This window comes from Colius striatus, chromosome 9 (assembly GCF_028858725.1).
Source record: "Colius striatus isolate bColStr4 chromosome 9, bColStr4.1.hap1, whole genome shotgun sequence".
Lineage (NCBI taxonomy): Eukaryota > Metazoa > Chordata > Aves > Coliiformes > Coliidae > Colius > Colius striatus.
The window spans coordinates 14,184,326-14,205,337 of record NC_084767.1 but is presented as its reverse complement, the minus strand read 5'-3'; the positions used below and the strand labels follow the sequence as shown (position 1 = coordinate 14,205,337).

The 21,012-nt window shown below is 51.8% G+C and overlaps 1 protein-coding gene across 1 annotated transcript; it reads right to left on the bottom strand.

Moving 5' to 3' along the window:
- Window positions 1-239: 239 nt before the first annotated feature.
- CSF1R (colony stimulating factor 1 receptor) lies at window positions 240-21,012 on the bottom strand. Its single transcript, XM_010208739.2, has 21 exons — window positions 20,858-21,012; window positions 15,774-16,019; window positions 14,747-15,031; window positions 14,047-14,183; window positions 13,145-13,304; window positions 11,945-12,134; window positions 10,799-10,914; window positions 10,432-10,552; window positions 9,576-9,766; window positions 8,873-8,985; window positions 6,781-6,907; window positions 6,196-6,300; window positions 5,747-5,857; window positions 5,336-5,498; window positions 4,694-4,797; window positions 4,430-4,548; window positions 3,554-3,676; window positions 3,328-3,439; window positions 2,940-3,039; window positions 2,229-2,334; window positions 240-1,808 (listed from the first exon to the last, which is right to left on the bottom strand). Exons 1-21 carry the CDS (start codon window positions 20,901-20,903, stop codon window positions 1,677-1,679), a joined length of 2,907 nt encoding a protein of 968 aa, XP_010207041.2. The 5' UTR covers window positions 20,904-21,012; the 3' UTR covers window positions 240-1,676.

Sequence of the window (21,012 nt, the reverse complement as noted above, 5' to 3'; positions counted from 1 at the left end):
TATGTTAACAGCCAGGGCTGAAACTCCTGCTACATCCAAGCCTCTGCTACAGGTGCTTCTGCCACAGCGAGCTGGAGGCTCTGGTCACTGGGGTTGCCTGCCTCTGTACTGCCCATCCCACACAGTCTGTGCCACAGGGATGGTGGCAGGTGTCTCATCTCCACAACTGAAATTAACTCCCCATTATTACAGGGACTACTTCATTTTTCCCAATTACAGACAGGCCATTCAGAGCAAAGTGCTTGAAAACCTTGCTTTTAATAAGTTTTGGCATTACACAAAAGTAAACTGTTTTGAGAACTGGTGCTGAGCTGTCTGAGGGACTGGAGCAGAGTCACGGGGTGAGAGGAGGGGGGGCCAGTGCAGTACCCTGTGCTCTGTTCTGTTCCCCTCTGAGAACAATCCTTAAAGCTCTGGAAGAGACTCCTTTTGTTAAACATCTCATTTTATTCTTTATAATGCTGACAGAAATAATTAGCTTTTTATTTAGTACGGAGGAATGAATCACTGGGTGTTAGTGTAAAACTCGGTTTAATGGAATCAGAAGTGGCCCCCAGTGTAACTGCTCACAGGAGGCCAGAGGCTGCCTGCCCTGCTGGCTCTCGGCCTGAGCCCTCACCTGCCCAGGCAGGGGAAGCTCAGAAGGTTCTTCAGCTACTCCTGACAGCTACAAGGGCCGGGGTGGCTGTAGCACTAGTAACCCCAGACAAGAGCCAGACAAGAAGTAAAAGTTTAAGGGCATTAGGCCCTAGCTTATGGAAAAAAAAAATTACCTCAGCAGTACAACTGAAAATACACTCAGGAAAATCTGTACAAGAGCAGATCTGTAATTGTGACCAAGGCAGTGATTGCTACACATCCAGTGATGCAGACGTTCTGTAGGACAGGTGCTGTGGTGATCATTTCCAGACCTGTTCAAGCTGCCATTCTTTCCTGGGTTGGGGTTGTGGTCAGTGCTCAGAGGGAACAGCACTGTTTTTTCTGTATTTCACCTGAGAAAGAGCTGCCCCTCTGCCTACTGGGGCACAAGTTCACATAACCCTGGGTTTGGCTTCTCTGTTCGCTTCACGCGCACGCTCCCTGCAGAAGCAGCAGCTGCAGAGGTAGGTTGCATGAGGAAGTGGAGAGGTTAATGCATATTTAATGCTAAGTAGAGGTTTTACCTATATCTAAACACTCTGCAATGTCCAGGGTCAGGTTGAGAAAGGGAAGAGAGCAGGACCACCAACAAAGGGTCCGCTTCTGGTGGTGGGAGCAGTTCCAGCTTCACGATTTAGTTCAAGACGTGCTCATTAACCACAAGGCTTCAGTCATCATGGGAGTGACTCTTGGAAACGCATTCTGGGCTTCAACTCGTATTTAAAAACCCCCAAAACAGAATCCCACCTCCCCACAGCCTCCTCAGGGCCGTGGGGGGGAGGCAGGGGACGGGGACCTCTCTGCCTTGTGGAGATGGAGCGTGTTATCACCCTAACAGCTCAATGTCATGCTTGAGAAAAGATCTTGAGGCCCCTGTGCTGAGTCCTGGTTTGGAGTCACTGGCACTGTCCTTTCAGGGAGCGAGTGAGATACACACTCGGAAAGCACAGAGAGGAGAGCCAAAGCAGAAGGTGCCTGTGCCCCAGGGCTCTGCCCAGGGGGAAGGACAGGGATCTGCCCCGGGGGGATGGTACCAGCTAACAGAACTGATAGTTGTTGCTCTTGAGAAGGGGCTGGCCACTCTCCTCCTGCTCGCAGGACTCCTCGCAGCAGCCGGAGGTATCGCAGCCACTGTCTTGCTCAGCAGTGGAGGGCAGGTTGGTGTAGTCCTTGAAAACAAAAAACAAACCCACCCCCAAAGTGTGTTTCTATCCCTGGGGTGGTGTGTGACCTCTCTTCGCAGGGATGGCCAGCTGGGGCTGGAGCTCCAGGCTGGCTGTGCTGTGCCGGCAGGGCTGCTGGCAGGACAGCTGTGCCCTGCTGGTGTGGTGCTGCAGCCTGCAGCCCCAAGGCAGCACAGCTTTTGTCCCTGCAGCCCCCATCCAGGGGCTGCAGCAAGGGGAGCCCTGTCCTGCACAGAGAGGTTACTGCTTTGGCTGGCTGGATACCTCTGCACTTTCCAACAACACTAAACTGCTCCCATCTGCTCAAGGGAAGGAGAGACAGCAGGAGAGCTGTCCAGGAGCCGAGCTCATGTAGGGGGGGTGAAAGCACATCACCCCCCTTTTCTCCTCTCCAGAGGTCCTCACCTGCTCCTTATGCACGTCCAGTTCTTTCTGAATGAAGCAGCCGATCTGGTCGAAGGTGGGTCTGTGAGTGGGCTCCAGGCTCCAGCACGCCTGCATGATGCTGTATCTGCAGAGACAAACAGGGACAGGCTGGTTGCACTCTGCAGCTGCAAAGCTGCTGCAGGCTCTGCACCCCCAGGCTCCTGCTGCAGCACTTTGTAACTCAGGCGCATGGGACTAATCCACCCCTTGTCTTCCTGTCCCTAAAACCCACAGGCAGTTTGTGTGCAGTGCTCCAGGGAAAGGCAAGCACAGAAGTGCACGGAGCAAAGTTCTCTGATCTATCAGCACTGGGACTTATGCCTTCAGAACTTTTTTCTTTAAGCCTAAACTCTTTTGCCTCCTGTGACCTACATGGGCCTGTTCTGAGAGACCTTGGGTCAAAAGTAGCTGACTGAAAAAAAGTAAAATGCACCACATTCAGGAATGTAGGCATAAAACATGAGCTCTCTCATCTTCCCATCCAGAACTGGGGGAAATACTGGATGGAGCACAAGTGCCTGCCCCAGGTCTTGCTCTCCTCCAGGAGGACGCAGTAGCCTGGCAGGATCCAACCTGCACCCCAAGGTCAGGCATGCCTGGGAGCCACAGGCAGCCCTGGGCCATCTCCATGTCCACCCCCATGGCACAGCTGCAGCCACTCTCTCACCCCAGCTCAGCACCTCCACTCACATTTCCAAGGGAGCGAAGTCGGGCCTGGCCATCTGGTATCCCTGCTTCACCATGCTGTAGAACTTGCTGTTCACCACCATGCCAGGATAGGGACTTTTCCCTGTGACAGTAACGGGAGCAGAGGGGGCTGTCAGATCAGAGCTTTAACCTTCCAGCCGTGGGGGGTGGGAAGAGGCAGCCTGGAGCACTGCCCGACCCACTGCTACTCCTCAGGCAGTTCAAGTTAGAGCGAATCATTCAGGATCCATTGTTTTCAATGGTCCCTCAGGAAGCATCCCTCTGCTTTACAGCCTAAGTCAACCTCCCTTGGGAACTTTTCTGCAGAGACATCACGGCAGTGATAAGCCATAAAAAATAAAAGAGGTTTTCAAGCTTGCTTCTTTCTTACCAAGGGAGAAGATCTCCCAGAGAAGGATGCCGTAAGACCACACATCACTCTGCACCGTGTAAATGCAGTCAAAGATGCTCTCTGGGGCCATCCATTTCACGGGCAGGCGAGCCTGGAAGAGCACACAGTCCTGCAGCCTGGGACAAGCTGGCAGCCTACACTGTGCCCATCTCCTGCCTGTTCCACCCCTCTACCCCTGTAGCTTCTCCCCATTTTAATGACTTACATTGCCCTTTACAACATAGTTGGAGTCGTTCATGATATCCCGGGCCAGGCCGAAGTCACAGATCTTGGCTACGCGTCCATCTGAAATGAGCACGTTCCTGGCTGCCAGGTCACGGTGGATGCACTGGGGAGAAGAGCGAGCAGCTGAGACCCAGCAGCCCCCAACAATTCCCTACAGCCCAGGCCTGTCAGTGAACCAACACTTGTTGGGGCAAGGGGAACATGCGGTGCTTGAAGAGGCACCGTGTCACACACGAGTGCAGGTTTTCTTGCAACTGCTTCATTTGCAACCCTCAGACATTGGGAGGCTTCAGACCATGTCCTTTAATCACCCCTGGGGCTGTCTTCTTCCCCATGGGAGGAGGCTCAGAGTCAGGGGCTGTTGACACTGTGTCCTCACAGTCCTCATCTCTGAGACAGTCATAGGGTTACTCTCCAACCCTCTAGATGATGAGCAGCTCTGGCAGCAGTTCAACGGCCGCTTTCAGTTCCTTGTCCCTGAGGCAGCAGGGAAGCTGCCAATGCAACAAAGCTTCACAACCCAGTTCCTGACCTCATGTAAAAGCTTTGGGGAAAATGTTGAGACTAGCACAACGCACAGCCCTGGGTTCCCTCACAGAGCACTGTCCTGCCATGATGGCCTGCCTGGAGCCTGGGGGAGATGCAGCCTCTGAGGAGAACACCAAGCACCATGGCCTGGCCTGGCGTGTCAGAACCCCACAGCAGGAGCAGAGAGGGCCATTTCCAGCAGCAGCTTGCTTAAGCTCGGTCACCCCATCCAAAAGCACCCCCAGCCTCATGCAGATGGGATGGCTCATGCAGCCGGGCTGGACTGGCATTGCCCAGGTGCCAGGGCAGTTGTTGTCCTGGCACTCACATTCTTTGAGGCGAGGAATGCCATCCCCTGGGCCACTTGGCTGGAGAACTGCAGCAGGTCAGAGAGGCTGAGGGGACGGAGGTCCTCCCTGGTTTCATCTTCTTCCTCTGAGCTTTTCCCTGAAATTCAAAGCAGAGTTTTAGGGCTGCAGCGAGCCTGGTGAGTAATGCAAGCTATGCTGTGTCACAGTTCCCCAGAGATACACCAGAAAGGATGACCACAATAAAGACATCACAAAAATACAGAAATGAGCCTTTAACTCACCCCTGGCTTGCACAGAATCTGACGATGCTGAAGATGATGATGATGACAACACAGGCCTCATTTCAACATATGTCTCCAAACCCTGGCTTGAGAAGCCACTGTCACTGAGTCAGAAGCAACAGAGATGGAGGCAGATTGTTAGCAGCCCTCCCATAGTACCTTCTGCCGCATCCACTGAGAGAAGAAACCCCACCCCTGCCTGCAGGAAACAGCTTAGCTAGAGGCTTACAAGTGAAGGGAAACTCAAGGTTGATGCTGGCTCAGAAAGGAGACCTGAGTGCCCTGTGGTGTGGGGCTCCAACTACTGCTCCCCTTCTGTCAAGGAGCTGCCCTTGGCTGATGGGGAGCCCTGCAAAACCTACGTGCCCAACAGTGCAGGAAGCCAAAAAGTGTTGATTCCAGTTTGTGGGAAGGCAGTCTGGACTGAAACCTGGATTTACTGTGGGTTATTCAGCAACCACTGTCAAAGATTTGGGAAAATCTTTGTATTTTAACTGCACTGGCTTTTACATCCTGCTGTTCTGCGTGTCCCCAGACCTCTGGCCTTAATCTCTTCGCAGCACAGCTCTCTGCACAATTCTCCCAGCAAGTACCCAGGCCCTGCACTGCTCAGCCCTGTGGCCACCCGAGCTCTGCTCCTACCTGCGGATGTATTTCTTCTCTAGGTCAATGTTTTTGTAATCAGCAGCACTGTCTAAAGACGTATCCAGGGCAGAATCCTGGATCATTATGGATTCGGCCTTCCTCCGCAGGAAATTCAGCAGATCTCCATAGCGACAGTACTCGGTGATGACAAGGATTGGGCCTGGGAGAGAGGCAGAAAGGATTCACTGACGTTACTGTGACCTGTCCTGAGGACGGCTTTCCCTGGGAGGAGCAGCAGAAGCCACACTGCACATAAGCATGTCTGAGAATGACCACCCCATGGACCCTTGCAAAGCCACAGGTTCATAAACAGGCCACAGAGCCTTCAGCTGCCTCTGCGTGAGCCTGGGGAGAGGGAAGAGCCTCGGAGGAGCAGGCCACGGGCCAAGCGGGGCTGTGGGATCCTACCTCCATAAGTACATGCTCCCAGCAGGTTAACGATGTTCTCGTGGTGACCCAAGTGACTCATGATCTTCAGCTCAGACATGAGAGCCTCCTGCTCATCCGTGTCTGCCGATGCTGCAAGACCAGAGGAGAAGGGCCATGGGAAGGAGTAAGGGCAAGATGAGGAAGAGATGATGGGAGAGGACAGGAAAAGGTGTAGACAGATATATGGAGCTAAAGGAGGAGACTCTCAGAGAGGAAATTGTGTCCCCTGTCTGTGCCTCTGGCCACAGCTGTCCACAAAAATGACAGCAGCGTGATTGCAGTACCAGTGCTTGGCAAAGCAACATCTGAAAAAGGAGATGTTGCATCCTGGAAGCACCAACAAGTGGTGAACACACACACACTACATCCTGCCCAAAGGAGACGGAGGGGTGAGCTCAGCCTTTGGGAGTTGCAGCAGGCTTACTTACACTTCAGCATCTTCACAGCCACTTTGAGGACTGAATCTTCTTTACCCAGACCAAAAGCAGTGGCTTCTACCACTTTTCCAAAGGCTCCTGCTCCAAGAGTTTTTCCTGCAGAGGGAAAAAAAGTGCTTGTAAGATCCTTTCCAGAACAAAAGATCCATCAGTTGTCCTGCCATAGCCTTGAGGATTTCTGGTGAGTGAGGATTCCTGCCAAGCCCAGACAAGATGACATATCCTTTAGTCAGGAGCTGGTTAGCATGTGAGGGGAACTCTACTGTGAGCAAAGATGGTATGAGAGAAGCCATGTCCAAGCACGGGCTCACCAGCTCTGTGCATTAGGATTGACCCCAGAGATGTGAGAGGAAGAACATGGTCCTCCTAGCCTTCCTCAGAGCAGAGGAGGGAGGCTGTAGCCTACCACTTGCCACCCTGTGTGGAAGAGTGCAGCAAGACCTGGTTAAGGATGTTGCTGGAACATCTGGATTCAGCTTTGGGTGTTGTCCAGTTGCTTTGTCTCTATCCCTCAGAGCATTTCAGCTCTGTGGTGAGCTGCATGCCACTGGGCAAGCAGGAAGGAAGGTTTCTTACCAAACTGGAGATTATTCCTGGGAAACTCCCATTTTTCATTATATGGCAGCTGAGTGGGGTCGATAAAGATGTAGTTATTCCCTTCACAGGCCTCAATGATCTTCCACCGCACCTGGTACTTCGGTTTCTGTAAGGAAGAGACTCCAGTTACTCAATGTTCATCATGTTCTGAAGGTTCCCCAGTCCCAGCACACACTGTAGCTCTCACCCTGCGGGCACAGAGAGGAGACTTGGGTTTCAGCCCATCAAATATTTCTTTCTTTGAGCTAAGTGAGAGAGGCTTTGTCTGTATAGCTTGATCCCTTTGCTGTTACAAAGTCCCTTGGAGTCATCACCCATGACAGAGGGAAGCTCTCTTGCTCCTTTCACTTAAAGCAGCCTGTTGCCCTCACAAAGCCAGTGTATCCCACCAGACCAGAGGCTGATGGAGCCCAGCTGGTGCTGGAAGAAGATGTCCCCACTGTGTCTTCTTTGGTACCCTGCATTGCTGAGCACAGCAGAATGGTGGAGCTGGCCCAGCCCTGCTTCCCTTACAGGGGAAAAAAAAAGAAATGGAGAAAGAGAAGTAAGAATTTCTTCTCTTTTCCACGAATCTCACGGCAGAAGTAACCATACAAAGCAGAGAGAAGCAGTGCTGGAGCCCGTGGGCAGGGGCAGTTGCCAGCTTGTGCTGGGTGTTGTTCATGTTGTTCATGTTGTTCATGTTCATGGCTGGAGGCACCAGTACAGAGAAGGGCATTGGAGTAGCTCAGCATGGGAGCACCGTGTAGGGCAAATGGTCCCAGGTCCATCTAGGCAGACACAGGGAAGCAGGGGTGGGGTGATCATGACCCTGATGAAACTCCTTATGTACCAGGTACTGGGAGGTGTGTGCTGAACTGCTTCCCCTCACCACTTCCCCAAGGATGCAGTGTGTGAGCAGACTGGGTTAGCACAGGCGTGAGGGACCATAACCGAGGCAAACAGATCTACGGTTTGGATGCAAAGCGTCTGTTTGTTTTCTTCCCCATACTGCTGCTTTTTTCTTCCCCTCAGAGCACCTCAGCCCACGCAGGGCTGAGGAAAAAGGCCCAGACAGGATGCTCCAAGCAGCACAGTTCCTGGTGAAGGGCCCTCACAAAGAATGTCACATGCACTCGGTTTATCTGCAGTTGCCTGCTCACATCGGGAGCTGCTTTCAGCTCCACTGCAGCCAGCAGCCATGGTTCAAGAAGCCCATGGCTGAGAGAGGCAAGGTCATTGATAAACATGTCCTGCCTCTCTTGGGCTTACAAGGCCTTCCTAAAAGCTATTTCTTCAGAGCTGTGCTTACACATCAATTCACTCTTCTCTCTTTCTCAGGACTACTGGCCAAAGACATCTCTGCCTGAAAAGCTGTAGATGCTTCTCTGGGAGAGGGCACTGCTGGATCTCCTGACAAGCAGCACCAGAGCTTTGCTGCAAATTTTGTGGCCTTGATGAGCTGTCAAAGGAAGAGTGTCAGAAGGCAGAGCTGAAAACCAGGGCATTGTCCCCCACTGATGAAGCAGAAATGGCTATTGATTGGTACAGTTCATGGGGAAAAAAAAACCTGGGAAGGACTCCAAATGCTGAGAGAGAGCCTTGCAGAGAAAATGGGACAAGTTCTGGTAGAAAAATAGTGACCAAGATTTCCTGGAGACAAATGCTTTCTATCTCACTGTTTCCACCTAAAGGCAGTGTTTTATAAAGCAGGGAGGAGAATAAAAAGTAGATGCAAACTGGTTTTTTTTCCTCCTTAATTCAGTCTGTGGATTCATGAATTCATGGTGACCAGAGCAAACCCAGCTGCAGCTGACAGCACAGAGCAAGCACCTCTGTCTGACACCAAAGAATATCCACAGTGACCACGAGAACAGGGTAGGAGAGGTGTTAACAGAGTGAGTTTGGCGCATGAGCTTTGCCCTGCAGCAGGAAGCTCCTGGGGGAAGGTGGGAGGCAGTGGAAGTTAGAGGGGGAGGTTGCCTGGTACCCCCAAGCTGAATGGTCCCTGCCTGTGGCTGCACACAGAGGCCACGTGGTCCCCGAGGCTGGGCAGGCCCAGCAGCCCTTGCTGGGCATCAGGGAATCTGACCTGGTTGTACTTGTAGAGGAGGAAGAGGAGTAGAAGGAGCAGCAGGACCGATGTGCCTATGCAGGTGGAGAGAATGGGGCTGAAGAGCTTGTTTGGAGGGGCCATGACATTTCCTGGAGGAGCAAAAAGACCCAAGGATGAGTAAAACACTTCCATTTCAATTCCATCTCTGGGAGCATTTTGCCCAGCTCTTTACTTTTGTTTCCCCCATCTGCAACGTGGCCCGGGGCTGGCCTCAGACACCCAAGTGAGCTGCTGTGAACCGAGAGAGCTTCTTGATGCCAAACTGCAATGGCTCCCGTCACGCACCCCAATTTCCACACAAACAGCACAGGGTGCAGGTCTGGCTGAGGACCAAAATCCGTGTGGTATAAACACTCTCATCAAAAGATGCATCCCTTGGACCCCAGTGGGTTGAGCAGCAGCTGCCTGCACCCTGGACCTAGGTCTTGCAGTTACAAGGTGTTCCTGGCATGGCTCAGCCTTTGGCACCAGCCTATGCCCAGCCAGAAATTCCCACGAGGCTCCTAGGACTGCCAAATGCCAAAGCCTCCCCCCTCCTGTGAAGGCAGAGGGTTTGTGGAATCTATTCCACCTCTCTTGCAAGACAGTAGGGACATACACATAGTACACATAGGAAGATGTGTCCTCAAAAGCCCAAACATTCTCCCCTCCTCAGCCAAGCTGCTGGTTTGTATCTTACTGGTGATGGTGAGCGAGTGAAACATGTCAGAAGCATTCCCCTCTCTGTTAACAGCCACGCAGCAAAAGGTGAAGTTGTGCCCCAGCTCCTGGAAGGGGATGATGCTCTCCACCTCCACCTCTTGGAAGGGCAACGTGCTCACCAGCTGGGGACTGGAGACATTCAGGAGCAGCCGATACTCCTCGTTGTACCTGCAGAGACACCAAGCAGAGGGAATGAGCCTTCTCAGCAGCACAGCTGCTCGCTCCTGAATCTCTGCCTGTCTCAGACTAGAGTAGAGACACTGGGAATTAGTGTTGCAGCATTATGAGACAGGTCACTCTCAGCTCAGTTAAAAACCTCTCCCTGAACATCCAAGTCCTGTAGAGACAGAGTCTTAACTGCCAGCAGTTCCCTCCTTGAATGGGGCTAGTAGTGAGACACAACAACCCATCCAGGCAGCTGCAGTTGCTTCTCCTCATGCTGTAGCTCAGCAAGCCTGTGCTCTGTGGAGCCTCAGGCCTGTGGAGGTCCCAGAAAGATGACTATCGCCAGCCAGGATGTAGGGCTGGCTATACCAGAGCACTTCTCCCAGGGATCCATATGTTCCTCAGAAAAGCACTGGGAGAGCATGAATCACAGGTGGCTGAACTCTTCCAGCTCAGGACTTTAGGAATAGTGCCTGCCCCTTCTCCTCAGAACAGACAGCTCCCAAACCCTTCTCTTTTTTTTCAGCAGGGCAACATCCATGTTGCTGCTACAGAGCAGGCTCTGTTGTATTGCCTGTAACAAACCCACACCGTGTGCTCAGCAAACCCCAGCACAGCCAGGGCAGGTGCAGAGCTGGGAGGTTCTCAGGCTCCTGGGCATTTCTCACCTGTCTGAGTGAGTGGGGCACTGGTACCACTCGATGCGTGGGGCAGGGTAACCGATGGCCATGCACTGGAGGATGCTGGAGTCATTGGCTGGCACCTTGATCTTGCAGACCCTTGGAGGAGCTGTTAGGAAAGACAGATAAACAGCCAGTGCTATGACCAAAGGAAAAGCACATGCCCTGTACTCTGATTCACCTTCCATGGGTACAACAGTGAGACAACAGGAATACCTGTGCTGTGCACAGGTCTGGGTTGGCTCCCAGGTGTGGTCTGGCTGTGTACCCTGTGGGTGCTGGGCTGGGAGCACCCTAGTACTCCTAGCAGCCCCAAGGCATACAGGGAGAAAGAATGGGCAATGCAAACACTTACATTTCACAGAAATACTGAAGGTAACTGATGCATTGGTCTCACTGTTGAGGGCATAAAACGTGTAGAGCCCTCCCTCTCCCTCCTGCAGGCGATTCAGGAGGAGTGTGTTGTTATACCTGTGCAGAGAGAGGGAGCACCATGAAGAAAGCTGTGCCTTGTGAGGAAACTCACCACTCAAAGTCTTTGCTCAGCAAGGTGCACCTGGTTCCTGTGCCTGGGAGTGAGTTAACACTTCCTAGCACTAATCCCAGCCCCTGAAGGGAATCTGCTACTTGCTTCTTCAGGGGAAGAAGGGAGGATCTGATCTTCCTTAGAGGAAAGATGTTTTGCCACCCAATTGCACAGCACTTCTGAAAGGTGGCTGAATACTCAGAAAGAAGGAGAGTTTAACATCTAAATCACTGCCTTTGAAGGGCCAGAGGATGCTGGTCCTCCTGCCTTTAGCATAGTTCTTCCCATTTCTTAGCCCATCAAGTCACAGTCCCCAGGGCCCTGTCCCCTCTGCCTCCAGCTCAGACCCAGATGCACAAGAGTTTGCCCTAAGGCCATCATGCCTGCTGAGTGCCAGAGTTCCTCTTGTGGATTCTTCTGGGTTTCTAAGAAAATGAAAGGGGAATTGCCAAAACTCCCTAACAAATGCAGCGATTCTCTTTCAGCCTCCTTTTGTGTGCAGTTGGCTGCAGGCTTTGGAAGGGCAGGGCTGTGCCCTCTGTTAGGTCTCTGCCACACAACGATGTTTCTGGCTTCTCCTGACATGGACTATGCAGTGCCACTTAGTCCATACACTTTCCAGACCACCAAGCATGGGAGAGGTCTGAGGAGCAGTGAGGGAATTTGGGTTTGTGTACTGTTTATCCATCCCTGCAATTTCTTTCTGCAAGGAGAGCATGAACTTGAACAACCATCCCACAAATGTGATACTGACTTCCACAAGGTTTTCTAAAGAGAAGGTGGCCAAGTTAGTGGTGATGTCCTCCTTGACCTGATCAGACCTGCTCATGGTGGTTTGCTAAGAATACTGGAAAGAGAAGATAGAAAAGCAGAACAGCTTCCCTCCTTAAACTCGGATTTTTCTGTCAGCCAGTAGCATGGGGTCTGCCCATTGGAAACATGCCACAGCCAGTGTAGGAGAGAAAGAGCACATACCAGTTGTTTCCAGAGATCATTTGGCCCTTGAATGTGGTGGTCTCAGAGTTCTTCAAGGGGTTTGTGTGCTCCCAGCCCCAGTGCAGAAGTTTTGGGTAAGCCTCGATGTGCACCTGTAGCTCCAGACTCTCTCCCAAAGCAACCTCCTGGCTTGTGGCTTGGACTGGGGTCAGGAACACATAACCTCTCTCTGCAGGGTGGAGGAGAGCATGACTGTCAGCAGGCATATCCAGAGACCTGAAACAAGCTTACACCAGCTTCATAAATGAACCATTATTGAAAGAGGAGCCTCAGCTGGGAGACTCCGAGAGGGAATGAGGCATTACACAGATTATGTTGCCAAAGGAGTATTTCTGAGTTGCTCCTTTGCCATGGCAGCTTGGATTAGTCTGCCTGAGAGCTGGAATATCTTACTTGAACTCTCACAGGGAAAGAGGTTTTACATGCTGTATCCTAATAACTGATGAGGCTAAAACCATACCTCCTCATCATGCACAGAAGACTGAATGATCTCTAGAGGCCCCTTCCAACCCCTACCATTGTAAGACAAGCCCCTTCACTAAACTCCCCACTGCGTCCTTGGAAACAGCTCAGACCAAGCCCTCTGAGCCATAGCATGTAGTGGCTTTGGGTAGTCAGCAAACCCCAGCCTGCAAGCTGCAAGGAGAAGTTTTCTGTCGAGATACAAGCAGATGTATAGTAGACCTGAATGGATCTGTTACTGGAAGAGACAAAGATTCATGCTCTGCTCACGTGGCTGCCCTTCCTTCCATACTGCCTTTCCTAGTCTTGGTCATAACCTGGCCCCATTATTGTTTGCTTATTTATTTGTTTTAAAGCTGTTTATATACAAGCAGAAATTGAGAAAAGCTTTCCAATTTTTCATGCAGAATCCCCCAAACGTCCTCCTGCTCCTCGAGACATGAAGGAATGTGAGTTGGTGGTGGGCTTGGCAGGTCAGTGGTTGGACTCAATGATCTTAAAAGGTCTTTTCCAATCAAACAATTCTAGGATTCTATGGTAAGAGAACACCAGTTCCTTCCTCAGCAGCTCCACAGCTTTCACATGAGCCTTCAGGCACGAGCAAGAATGATGTTTCCAACAACAAAACTAAGAACAAGATGGAGGCAGAAGCAGCAAATACTCAAGACTGGGTGTGAGTCAGCCCACCCCTTCATGAGCTTTTGTGGAGACACTCACCTACCACCCTCAGCGTTGTCGAGGCGTTCCTGAGCCCTGCTGAGTTGTTAGCTACACAAGTGTAGGTCCCACTATCTTCCACCGTCACCTCTGGAATGGACACGGTGTCACTGATGAAGTAGCTGTCATTCTCAAAGCTCGGTTTTTTAGTTCTCCTGACCTGTCAGGCAGGGAGAGAACATCGGGCACTTCGTTGGAAGGGCACAGGATGGAACCGAATGGTATTTATGACAAACATACCCAGCACCTCCTGTTCTGGGCTAATAAGCTCCATTACAGAGCCCTTGTCACTGAAAGCTATCTGTGTGGAGATCAAGAGGCGTGTTAAACCCAAGTACTCTGGGCAGATATTCCACAGCACTTCGGGATTTAGCTATTGTCAGCCTTCTGATTGCAAATTGTCCTGACATCATGGGGTCCAAATGTATCTGTGTGATATTTCAACTCCTCAATAAAAGCATCAGATAAAATGACTTCTAGCAAACCTTATCTAACCATCTTGCAGTTAAAAGTCAGCACAAGGGGTTTGAAATGCATTCCCTTTCTTCACTCATATCTTTTCTCTGGGGAACTGTATGTCCTGAATATGTTTGCTGCTTTATAAGCCCTGGCAGGGCTGGGTGGAGAAATGTTGCCTTAATAGGTACTGTGGCTCCTCCTCAAAGAACTCAGATGAGACAGCATGCTGTCCTTATCTCCTGCATGGAGATTCTTAACCCTGTGTCCCCCCAAGGAAAGGACGGCCACATGCAGATCCCTACAGATCGTTTGAATAGCTGCTTTGTTTGGGCAGTTGGAGGCTTTGCTGCCGGTGACTTGAGTCTGGACAGTTTTTACCAGTCTATGCCTGATGGTTTCCAGGAAAGCCCCACACCTCCTTGAGGCTGCACATTTCAACTTACGCTCTTTGCTGCTGTCACCCATCTGATGTCGTACTTGTGGGAAGGAGCAATCACTCTGCAAGTGACTTGGAAAGGTTCACCCACGATGCGCACATGGTCTATAGGGTCCATCAGCACCGACACAGGTTTCTCCAGTGCTACATAAAGGCAAGCAGGGAAAGGTTCAACATCAGTTGGCCCAGTGACCTTGGGTGCTTTGGAGACTCCCCAGGGCCCTGACTGCCTTCTCCTTTCCATCCTCTCTTTATCCCCAGCCTTCTCCTTCCCCAGGGATCATCACTCTTTCTGTGCATGTCTATAGGACACAGTACAGGTGCAGGAGAGCTCAGCAGCTGTCACTGTGGGGTGGAAGAGAAGGAGAACCTTCTGTCATGGTTATACCCTGAGTCTGAGGGCTTGGAGAGTATCAGGAAGATAGGTGGACTTTTTTCTCTGTTCTGTGACAGTGTCTGCAGAGATTTGCACACTGCTGAACCCATGCAGACCCACCTGAAGGAGCCAGTTTGCCAGAAGCTGATGGGATTTTGACTCCATTAAATACCGTGTAAAGACTGCAGGTTCAGAAGATCTTTCCTGCTGCTGGCAAGGAGCTTTTCTTTAATTGTCCCCACATTGAACTGAACTGTCTCTACAGTTCCCTACTGAGGGCAGCTTAGCTATTGCTGTCCCCCTGAGCACAGCAGCAATCCTAATCCTTTACCTTCTTCCACAATCAGCCTTATTCTTGATGATTTCTCTGTTTTTCCGTTTACCACAGCTTGGCATCGGTAAGAGCCCTTCTGCTTGCTTTGCACATTGTATAGTGTTATCCCTTTCTCAGGACTGAAAGAATAGTTGGTCCCGGGTGAGAGCTGAGAGGCGTCATCCGTTACGAGAGTCACGCTGGATCCGTACTCAGGGGCTGTGATGAGGCAGGGGAGCTCAGCATTGCCACCCCTGGTCACCAGGATCCGGAACGTTGGCGTGTACCACACGTTCCTGGGGTCTGTGGAGGAGGCAAGGTAGGACAAAGAAGGGATCAGAAAATGTGTTGGAGATGAGAAATATTCCAGCACAGGCAAGCCTCCAGCATTGCTGCCCAGTGGGAGTTCGATGCTGGGGCAGGCCTGACTCAGCCTGACTCAGCCTCCAAAAACTCACATAACAAGCCCGACTCCAGCTAAAGCATTTGAGGAGGGCTCAGCAGTCAACTCACAAACATGCACAGGCAACAGACTGGGTTTTATTTATCAGGCCTCCAGTTTCGCTGTCCAGGACAGTACCTCTGGTACAAGGGAAGGGCTGAATTCAAGAGGTGGAGCTACCACCACATCGCTTCTGGGGTAGAAGAATGCTTGGGGCTCAGGTCATGTTTTGAGGATGTGATTAATGGGATTCTCTCCCTTATCTGGAGCACTGGCAATATAGTTTCCAAATCCCACTGCTCATTACAACACCACACAGATCTTCATCACTGTTTTTTTCAGGAAAGGAAGCCAAGGTAAATGGAGGGAGAGGTCCAGGCCACTCGCAGGTACACACAAGACGTAGCTGCTCTGCACTCTACTCCAGTGCCTCAGCCATGGGCCCCATTTTATGTGGGTTTACATGGTTGTGGATGAGCCACAGCCCCACTACGAGCCCAGCCTGCTCCCCAAACACACACACAGCAGAGAGGACACAGAGGGCTGTGCTCCCTGAAAGGAGCCCACTCTGCCCACAGATTGAGCGAGGGGCAGCGTGCTTACCTCGCACGAACAGATGCACACTGGCAATGCCCTCAGCACTGCTGTTGACATAGGCACACTTATAGGTGCCTGTGTCCCTGTAAGTGGCCTTGGGAATACTGAGTGTGCTGCTGGTGTGGTTGCTGAATGTGTCCTTTCGGCTTTTCCATTCAACTTCGGACTCTCCTGAGCAGTGCAAGGTGACTGGATCACCCGTGTTGACGACCAGAGCGGGGAGGTCGGGGCTGATCACTGGAGATCCCAAGCCTACAAAGAAAAGATGAAGAGCTGAGGACACAAAAAGGATCCTTAAAGGTGCTCCGTAAGAGTTCCCGCTGCTGAGCATGGAGTAAGCCCAGCTTCAGGAAGAGGCTGGCCTTGGCATTCAGACTGGCTTTCTGGCTCACATCACTCCAGCCATTCTCTGTCTCACCAGACTGCTACGGCCTGATATTCCGAGGAATGAATTTCAGGGAAGAGAGAAAATGCCACATGTGAACATCTGGAGCACCAGGACACGAGGACATACTTTACAAGGTGTGTCAGCTTACAACACCGTTTGGGTGAGTCTGAGTCTAGTGGGCAGGGCTTTCTGTTGCACTGGGGAGCTCGCGTGGAGGGGGAGGTCAGTGCCTGCCTGTCGGGAAGACTGGCTCTTTGGTGGCCAGGTACTGGCTTTTGAAGGATGACTACATATGCTTTATCAGAGGGTCACACGGTGCATTCTCCTCGCAGATACCATCAAAACATTATGAAATGGGCCAGCACTATTATTCACACCTGGCTGTGGTAAACTGAGGCACAGAAAAGCTATGGGGCTCATGAAAGCCCAGAGCTGCGGGTGTTCATCCAGCACACCAGGCCGTGCTGGCGCTGCATACAGCTGCATTTCTGATGCCATCCTTTGAAGATGACTCTGCTGCTGGCTGGATAAAGGGGAACCAGGGTCCCACTCCAGCCCTTAGTGTCAGGGGGAAATATTTTTTCCCGTTTTGCCATGTCAGCGAGTTCTTTGAGTCACCACCTATATTTAGTGTGGGGGGGGAAGTGAGAAATGAATCAGTGCCGCGGGGGTAGGGAAGGAGCAGTCCGATCACCCCTCCAGCAGGCCTTCAGGGAGGACAGGAAACACATTGCAAAGGGCTATCTGTGCTTGAGGGGCTCTGCACTCCCCCGCCAGCCCCTATCCAGGGCTGTTCTCCCACTTCTGCTTTCCCATCCTCACATCTTAAAGGGACACAAGCCCAGGTTCAAATAACACAAAGTACAAAGGTAGCTGCCCAGTTTATCAATTCCTTGCTCTGTGGAGAGGAGGTCTCTGCAGGCAGTGCTCCTCTGGGGAGCTGGCAGCAGAAACAAGGGCTCAGTTTGGTCTTGTGATGCCTCAAGATTGCTCTGGACTCAGGGGAGCTTTTTAGTTGGAAGACTTGTCATCCATATGAACATAAAACCCCTTAATTCATCAGGAAGTGGGAGAGGGCAAAGCACTCTGTGATGGCACCAACTGTATTTGCATACCCTTCAGAGGAAAGAGAAGCAGTGTCCAGATGTTATAGCCCTTCTTGCAGGAAGAGAAGGCTGCTTATGGTGATGGGTAGCTGAGAGTTTAAAGCAAATCTGCTCCCAGGTGCTGCCCTGGGCACTGTCCCTGTCACACAGCCAGCAGAAGCAGCAGGCACCATCCTCATCCACCCCCGCTCACAGCTCCTTTGGTTAGGAAGACCATGTCCAAGGTACAGACGTGTCCTGTGCTATCAGCTGTGCTCAGGGCTGTAACACCAGAGTCCATCAATCAGAGCTCAAAGAGCATCATCATTTAAGCAGCCTTGGGCTGATGCCTCTCTCTGTGTACTGGAGGGTCAAGAATTCAAGACTCGAGGCCCTGGGGAGCATTGCTGGAGTGACAATGCTGCAGTTGCCTGGGGGATCAAACAAGGCCTGGATCAAACCGGCTGACCGTCTAGGGGGAAGGGGAGGGCAGGGAGCTTCGGAGCATGGAACATTTGACATCTCCCTGGTGTGATGCTTTTATCTTTCTGTGGAAAGAGGAAAAGCCTCATGTGTTCCCAGAGTGGAGAAAAACATATCCCAGAATGCTTTGCAAAGCCACACTTTCCACTTATCTAAGGTACAACGTTCCTCCCTTTTTTTTGCTAAGCTGTATTTTCTAGTTGGGCTTGAAATATTTCTGTTGCTTTTACTCTATCTGTGGATGTTTTTCCCTTAGTTATTCTCCGCTCTAGGCTCCAGCACCATTTACTGCAGGAGCCAAACTCTGACTCATGGCTGCACTCAAAGTGGCTCAGGGAAAGAACATGCTGAAACTGTCCTCGGCCTGGCCACAGCAAGAGGACAAGACAGGCAAGAGACAGGTACCTCTGTGTCCTTGTAGGCATCATCCTCCAGTTCCTCTTGAGGTGCTGTAGCCAGAAAAGGCTCAGGGCAGGTGCTCTCCACAACAGTGAAGAGACCAGCAGCCTTTAGGCTGTCACTGGAGACTCCTGTCAATGGCACATTCACCACACAACTGGAGCGAGGACAGATGGGGCAGAGGCACTAAAGAGAGGACAACGCCAGGTGAAGGCCACCCAAGCATCCTCTCCCTCATGTGTGCTGGGGGATGACTTAGACCAGAGGCTCCTTTTCCAGAATGGGGAAGCAGGGCTGCTGGGGGAGGCTTTCTCCCTGCTGACCACTGTGCAATCTTGCACGAAGCCCAAGGATGTCTCTCTGCTGCTCTCCAGCAGCTTCCGCAGCATTGCCAGTAACTGCTGGCCAAAGGCTTTACCACACTTGGATTGTGTAACCATGATCTCTGGTTACAGCTGCAGGCTCTGTCTCTGCCTCTCCCATGCCAGCCAAAACATTACTTTCCTCTGCTGAGGGTTTGGAAATGGTGAGGAAGGAGAAGTGGAGGCTGGTAAGATACAGAGGCTCAAGAACTTTACCATAGAAACCAGTCCCCAGGACCTTGACTTGGTCCTGGGGATAACTAGGCTAAGGTCTGTCCCTGGGAGGGACTTATTCCAGGACTGAGGTCCCCTTGCTCCTCCTCAGTGATTGGAGGGAAAAAGCCTGGTCTCTGAGGACAACATTCCCAGTTTCACCTACAGTCTCTGGTGGGGCGTGAGGAAAAGGGTGCTTATCACATCTCTCCCTGGGACTTCTACCTCAGAGGTTTAGATTCATCCACAACAAGACAAAAAAACCCCTCAGGAAGATGGATGGCCAAGAGGGTTGTGAGCTGATCAGGTTTCAAATCCTCCCTCTGCTTGATCTGAAGCTGGAATCTGAGCCCCCAACGCCTCCCCAGCAAGAGCACAAATCATAACGTTCATACAACCTCAGCCCTGGCTACTCTCAGAAGATGCACTTGCAACCCAAAAAGTAGGAGAAGGAAGTCAGGCTCTGGCTTCAGCTTGAGGCTCTTACTTTGGACAACCCTGCCATACTGAGCTTTGTGCTGCAGACAGCCAACACTGATGGCACTCAGACAAGTGTGTGTCTAGCACCTTGACAGGTGACAGTGACTGATGGGGATGGCACAGCTGGTGATCTACATTGCCCAGTGCCTCAAGAAACCTTCAGAGACAACCTGACAGATATCGTTATGATCTCTCGCAAATCTGCATCAGACCTGCCTTTTCTCTATTATCTTAAAAACCCCCGTAGAAACTAAAAGCCTACAGCCTTCACAAGCCAGTTCCCAGCAGAGCTGGGAAAGCTTGAACACCAAAGGCATGACTTGAAGTGAAACACCATGCAATGCAACAGTGAGAGCGATGCAAATTACCTGGGTTGACAATACAGACACAGCAGTGGCTCGAGAGCAACGTGTTGCCTCCCTGTTAGGTACTGAATACGTTCCCCACCTAGATTGTCCTCTTCCAGGGGAGACTTCACACCAGAGTCTCGTTGTGTGGGAAGCCACCTCAGCAGAAGCATGAAGGAAAGTGCCACACAAGATTGGAGACTGCTAGCGCTCAAGATGAAAGATCAGTGATACTAGTTTCTGTCTGTCTGGTTGCAAACCTCCAGACATGCTTAGTTTGACATTGATGGGTTGTCACCACTTGGCCATCCCCACGGCATCAAAAACCAGGCGTGTTCACCTTTCCCTTCTTGGCTGCCTAAATCTGTTTCCATCACATTGTGGCTCTACAGCCACGTTGTGAGTGCCATAACCACCAGAAAGAGCAGCCCTTGGACACCTCCAGCCAGGCACAGAGTGTGTTGGAAGGGACTGACACAGCTGACTTGAGTCAACTGCAGGCCAAGCATCCCCAGCTCTCACCCCATTTCATAGAATCATAGTGGGGGTTGGAAGGGACCTCCAAAGGTCATCCAGCCCCCTGCTAAAACAGGCTCACTTTGATCAGCTCACACAGTAACACATCCAGGTGGGTTTGGAAACCTCCATTTGGACAGAGGCAGTTTCCCTTAGGACACTAAGCTGAAGCTCTTCTTCCTCCTAACCCTCACCCAGACCTAAACAGAGAGAAGTTTCCCTTTCCTTGTCTCCTCACTGCCAAGGCTCTTCCTATGCTATGTGCACCTTTCCAAACCCCTTGGCCTTACCCTGGCAGTGCTGCAGACAGCCAAGAGCAAGCTCTCAGCACAGCTGGGCTCCAGAGCCAGCAGACTAGCAACACACCCTCTTTCCACCACTGTCCTCCCTCTGTAATGGATGCTGTTCAGAAAGCTGCAGCAGCCCAATCTACACTAAATGTCAAGGTGGTGTCTCTTCCCTGCTATGCCATGAAGGAGACACGGTCTGTCTCCACTACGTGTGCTCCTCAAACCTCTCCACAGCAGCAGCAGCAACCACATGCAGCAGCACCCAGAGCAGGGACAGTCCCACCCCACAGCAGACTTTTAGTGGACACAACTGGGAGCCCAGCTTTCCCATCTGGCACTGGGAGCTGAGCATCCCTTAATCCAACTTACCCCATCCCCAGCCTCACCAAGGCTGTCACCTTTCTTTGCCTGAGGAGGGATGGAACACTCCCATGGAACACAGACACCCAGGAAACCCTTAGTGCATCCCAAAAGTGTCCCAGAGTGACATGGAGCCCCTGCAGGGCTGTGGGGGCTGGTGTACCTACCGTGGCAGATGCTGGCTGCGGTGAGCAGCAGGAGAGCAGGGCCCATGTCCCCAGGCAGCCCCCAGCGTGGCCACAGCTGGAGGAGCCTCTCGAGCAGCGGGCACCTCTCCTCGCAGGCGCCGTCCCCAGCGCTCCCTCGGCAGGAGCTTCTCCTT